This window comes from Aplysia californica, unplaced genomic scaffold (assembly GCF_000002075.1).
Source record: "Aplysia californica isolate F4 #8 unplaced genomic scaffold, AplCal3.0 scaffold00122, whole genome shotgun sequence".
Taxonomy (NCBI): domain Eukaryota; kingdom Metazoa; phylum Mollusca; class Gastropoda; order Aplysiida; family Aplysiidae; genus Aplysia; species Aplysia californica.
In genome coordinates, this window is record NW_004797392.1 from 53,276 (window position 1) to 58,950 (window position 5,675).

A 5,675-nucleotide genomic window follows, 5' to 3' on the forward strand; every position below is an offset into this window, starting at 1 on the left:
GGTGTGTGTGTGTGTGTGTGTGTGTGTGTGTGTGTGTGTGTGTGTGTGTGTGTGCGTGTGCGCCCGCGCGCGCGCGAGTGCTTTAGTGTGTTGATTTTTTAAAAATTGGGCTGGGGTTTGCCGATATTCTTTGTCCGTATTTTTCTCTGGCACTGGATTGAGCGTACTTGGGTTGATTGTGTAGAAAGTGGACGTTCTTTTCAAACACAATTGTATTTGTTTTTGTTTTTAATGTTCGTTTTGTTTGTTTGTTTGTTCTTTTGTTTGTTTTTTATGGGTTGGTTGGTTGGTTGTTTGTTGTTTGATTGGTTGTTTGTTTGTTTCTTTCTTTCTTTCTTTCTTTCTTTTGTGTTGTTTGTTTCTCCGTCTATTTTTGTTTCTGTTTCTGTGTTTTGTTTTAAAGTTTTTGTGGTTGTGTTGTTTTGCATTTCTAACACATTTGTTATGCTTCCTCTTCTGCTGTCTCAGATTTTCAGCCAGGAGCCGTGCCAGCACCATTACCGCAACAATGACGTCATGGACCACTGGGCCAACTTTGAGCAAGTTGCTTTCGTCATCTACAAGGGCGGTGTGCGGGTGGCCCACGTGATCTTTGACGGTACCGGCACAAACTACCAGAACTGGTGCGACTCGAAGCGGATAGTCAGCTCTTCCTGGACAGATATAAAGGTATCATGAGACTTTTGTTTCCTTTAGTTTAGTTTACTAAGAGTTTTACGGCACTAGCAACATAAAGAGGTCTTATAAGTGCCCGAAGATTAGAGGCGTTACTTATGAGAAACATACAAAGAAGAGGAGAGATAAGGGTGATAGATGTTTGAAAGGAAAGAAAGTACAAACCACGCCAAATAGAGAGCCCACCAACCACCCTTGATGGTAACACCAGTGATACGATCAGTGTGAATGAAAACTACAGTTGGAAGACATTACGAACATGATCCATTCTGTTGGATTCGCTCACAGTTTTTCCAGTTTAGTTTAGTTTTATGTAAGAGTTTTACGGCCCTAGCAGCACAATTAAGTCGTATAATGGCGGAGTTTAGAGGTGTTAATAGAGAGTAATATACAATAAAAGAAAGAGAAGCGATAAGGATGATAGACGGTTGGTAGAAAAGAAAAAGGAGCAAACTACACCAGCCAGAACACCAGTGAACCACTCACACTATGGTTTTCAACAGTTAATATGCCATGTAAGGTATCCTGGGTATCCACAAATAAACACATTTGATCTCACACGAAATACTGATTTTTTTTTCATCTCAATACTAACTGCACTTCTCTATTGGTGACCAGGCTTTTTAATACAGTTCAACTCACTTCAACGGCCACCTGTAACAAATAGTAACCTCTACAAATGGCCATTTCCCCCTTTTCGTTTTTGTATATACAATGATATGACATTATGTAAAATGGTCACCTTTTTAAGTCAGCCAATTTCCTCTTCGACGGTGGATGGTCGTCTTACACAATTTCGATTGTGCATCAACTCGGGGATTCATGGGCACCATGTTGTTTTGTTTTTCAATGACAGAAGAATGGCAAGAACTTCTTCAGCGTGCACGGAGACGACAGTCTGCAGCGTCGCTTTTTCATGAACCACCAGTACGGGGGCTGCCCCAGTGACGCAGGGTGGTTCGTTGCTGTGGACAGGAAAAAGTAATTTGTTCATTTGTTTGTTTGTTTGTTTGTTTTGTAAAGTGTTTTACGGCTCTCACAACTGCATACGACCATATGAGCGCACGGGGCACATTGAACATTTTCAGTTTGGTAGGAATTAATTTTGAATTTTTGCAGGGGTGACATCTGAAGCCTACTCTCCTCGGTTTTGGACCACTAAGGTATCTTTAACGTGCACAACTTCTGGCTAGGTGTTAGATCTTTCCTACCCTAAGATCAGGGGTGTGACTGAAAGACAACAGTAATATAAGGAGCCAAGGAGTAGCAGCAGAGAGGCTGCAGTAAGAGTCAGGACCCAGAGGAGAGGACAAGGGGGAGGGGGCAAAAAGGGGAGAAGAAGCAGACGATAGAACCGCCATGGTTAGAAAGCAGGAAAGGGGGTAAAAGGAAAAGGAAAAAATTATAGGGAAGAAAATTTTCCGTCGCTGTCAGGTTTCGACCCCGGGGCCTATTGAATGAGAGGCGAACACTGTAACCTCTTAGCCACGATTCGAGAACCCCCTGGAAAAGGTAAGCAGTTAAAAGTCATGGACGAGCTATTAAAATGTACTGCATTCAGAAAGCAAAATATGGCAGGAAAGAAGGAAAACTATTCCACTCTTTGAACAATTGCCCCTGTATCGTTGGAGGGGGGGGGGGTTGTTTTGGGAGTTTTTGGTGAGCTTTTTTTTTTTGTTTTTTTTGTTTGTTTGTTTTGTGTTTTGGGATTTTTTTCGCTTTTTTCAGCGTTTAAAATTTGAATTTTGACCAAATATTTCTTGAGCACATGCAGTAGATTTCCCTGGTTTAAAAAACTGCAACTGATCAGGAAAAAAACATATAACAATGTTGGGGCTTAGAACATTTCAACAGCTGGCCCACAAAAGGTTTATTTGACAAAGAGATCATCATCCTGCGCAAGATATTTGAGTGCTCATCGTCAGCTCAGTTGGTATCATGGTGGGCTACAGAGCGGGTAGCCCTGGCTCGAATTCTCACAGAACTTATGTTTTTTGGTTTGGGGGAGTTTTTGAGGTTCTCGACCCATTTGGCTCAGGACTATCGGAGATGGGAGTCAAATCGGAGGTCCTGTCGTCTTAAATAACCTAGCAGTGTTGAGAGAGGAGTTAAAATTATTCAATGACTATATAATGAAAATGTCCGACAAATACGAGTTTGATATAATTGTAATCTTACGTTTGACCTAACTCAAACATATCAAATATACCAACATAATAGACCCAGAGTCATAGTCACCCGTTACGTATTGAAATAGAAGTAAGCCATGGCGACAGTTCTCTTAAATTAAATCCTTTAACCGGTTATTGTTTAACTTTTGGTTCACCTTAGCATCTCAGTCACGCTTGACATGTGAAACTCAAAATTTTTAACGTCAGATCTCTCAAAACTAGGTACTGAGCCAAAAGAACTTTGTAATTCAAGCGTAGAGATTTCATTGTCCACACCCGGCACTTTTGTTCCACATTTTGCCTTCTCGTATTTTATTCATTATGACCTAGCGGTGTTTTACTTGGCACAACGAAATCGTTTTCCACAACATACATGTAGCTCGGTGTATTTGTCTAATTTTTTGTTATTTTCTGTTTCTAACATATTGTATGTATGTATGACATTATTGTCGGGCCAATGTTCCTGTGGGTGGTTGGCGGGTGCTCTGGTGTGGTTTGCCCCTTCTTTCCTATAAAACATCGATTGTCCTTATCTCCCCTCCTTCATTTTTGTGCTTGTTACTCTCTTGTAACACCTCTAATCTTCTTTACTTCTATGACCTTATTGTGTTGCAAGTGCCGTAAATTTCTTACAAAAACTAAAACATAATGTTCCTACCAGTGTACCCTGTGCCTGGGAGAAGAACTCTGGCTTCCCGATGTTTCTGTACGCTAAAAAAGACGTCATGACCAACTGGACTACAGGTGACGTAGAGCGGGCAGACTTCATTGCCGTGTTCGTCAAGTACAACACCGGGGCAGTGGTCGGCAAGTAAATCCTCCAGGCATGACGTCATGAGTGGTCGGTAAATGAACTTTCTAGGCATGACGTCATGAGTGGTCGGTAAATGAACTTTCCGGGCATAACATCATTTGTGGTTCCTCAAGAGAACCTTCTATGCATGACGTCATGAGCTATCTTCACAGAGAACCTACACGGAAACCAAGACTTCGACCAGCTCATCCCAGTCCACATAAACAAACATGTAATACTTTATGTTTGAATTAACATAATAAATAAACGTATTGGGAGATTTTCAAAAAACTTGAGTTTGTTCCTCGGATGTCTTCGGGTACTCTCCCCAGGGTTCTGAGTGTTGTCTTATACCCGGCCATCCAGGGAAAAGCCACTTTATCCTCCACCAGGACTCGTCATGCCAGCCTTTACTACATCTAGTTTCCAAAGTGGAGTTTGGATTATACCACCGGTGCTTTCTTCCTGTTTACCTATCTGCTTCTTGTGAAGCAGCATTGTTTTGTGTTTTTTGTGTTGTTGTTTTTTTATGCAGATGTTTTTTACGCACCCATGGACGCAATTTAGATCTTCTAGGAGATGGGCTTCCGATCCTTCATGACAGGACCAGCCTGGACAGTGAGAGATATGTAACATCCCAAGAAAAAGACCGCGATTCTCAATAGAAATTTTCCGGGAATCGAATTCGGGACTCCTGCCTGTGACAGTGAAGCGTTTAACCGCATCACCAACTGGCGCTGCATTGTGTCTATGTGCACAGTATATGGTCAGCAAGTCCACGGGATTATCTAACAACTCTTAACAGTTTTGGGTTGTTGGGGTTGTTTTTTTTAATTTCATCCCGGCTTTCTCCTTGTTATCCCTTTCTTTCTGAGTAGTCATATCACGATTTGCAGTTGTCTCCCTTAAAATTATTTACTTCTTGATGTTTCGAAGATAGACAAAAAGGTGATAAGCCAGCCTCACAATTATTTATATGTGGAGTAGTAATTCATTTAATTATCTCCGCGAATAACGAAACTAACATTAACAAGGGAAACAAAAACAATGACAACATAGAAGCAATAACAGCAACAACAACAACAACAAAAACAACAACAACAACAACAACAACAACAACAACAACAACAACAACAACCAGTAAACAATGGCAATGAACTCACTGGAAAACACACATTCTGGTCATTCGACAACATTTAAAGATGTGCTGTTAAGGGACATAATAAATTCATTATTCAAACAGATTTTCGTTTTTGTTATCTTTGTCTAAGACGTTTAATGGCATGCAACAACATGCATACTACGAAATATGCAAATTCGTGTTTTTGATTTGTATATATGATGGTTCGAAACGTGCCGAAACATCGTTTTTGCTCTGTTGCTGATCGGACACTATCATTTGTCCGCTTGGTCCTTATAGAGTTAAAATGACGACAAAAACATCAAAATTGCTGAATGGGCAAATGCTATTTGAACCACGACTTCCCTTGTCCACCGTGAAAGAGCGAAAAGCTTTCTCATAGCCATGCCACGTATCACTACCCTAGAATTTTTTTAATGTTTTATCTGTTCAGTATCTAGTTTTGAGAAAATCGACGTTAAAAAATGTTTGAGTCCCGCACCATGTCAAACTTTTTCGAATGCAATTCTATGAATATCTTGATAATGGCTCCAAATAATCTTACATGTTTTTTTATAGAGCAGATAGAACACTCGGTTTCTGACCTCGTGGACTTAATAACTAAAAACGGCCAAAAATGTAAGATAGAACTTTGTAATTATAAAGTAGCGGAATGTCGACGCTTCACGTACACCCGGAACTCATCCGCTCTTCCTACGTCACCGCTGCTAAAAACTTCCGAGTGGTTCCCCTTGGCGTAGAGAAGAGCCGGGAATGGACCTGTCTCCCAGCCACATCGCGGACCTGAGCCATGGCCTTCGTTATAACACGTTTAGTATCACGAAGGCCATGCCTGAGCCCATCTCAACAGCCACGAACCAGCCGGAGAGATTGTGACAACCGGACTGGTATTCGT

At 41.2% G+C, this 5,675-nt stretch overlaps 1 protein-coding gene across 1 annotated transcript in view; it reads left to right on the forward strand.

Moving 5' to 3' along the window:
- Positions 1–4,880, forward strand: part of LOC101863664 — a 7,180-nt gene extending 2,300 nt beyond the window's left edge. The window contains exons 3-5 of the mRNA XM_005096147.3: positions 469–669; positions 1,532–1,656; positions 3,508–4,880. Of these exons, the coding sequence (XP_005096204.1) occupies positions 469–669; positions 1,532–1,656; positions 3,508–3,661 (480 nt within the window). The 3' untranslated portion in view covers positions 3,662–4,880. The remainder of the gene's footprint in view (positions 1–468; positions 670–1,531; positions 1,657–3,507) is intronic.
- Positions 4,881–5,675: the final 795 nt, after the last annotated feature.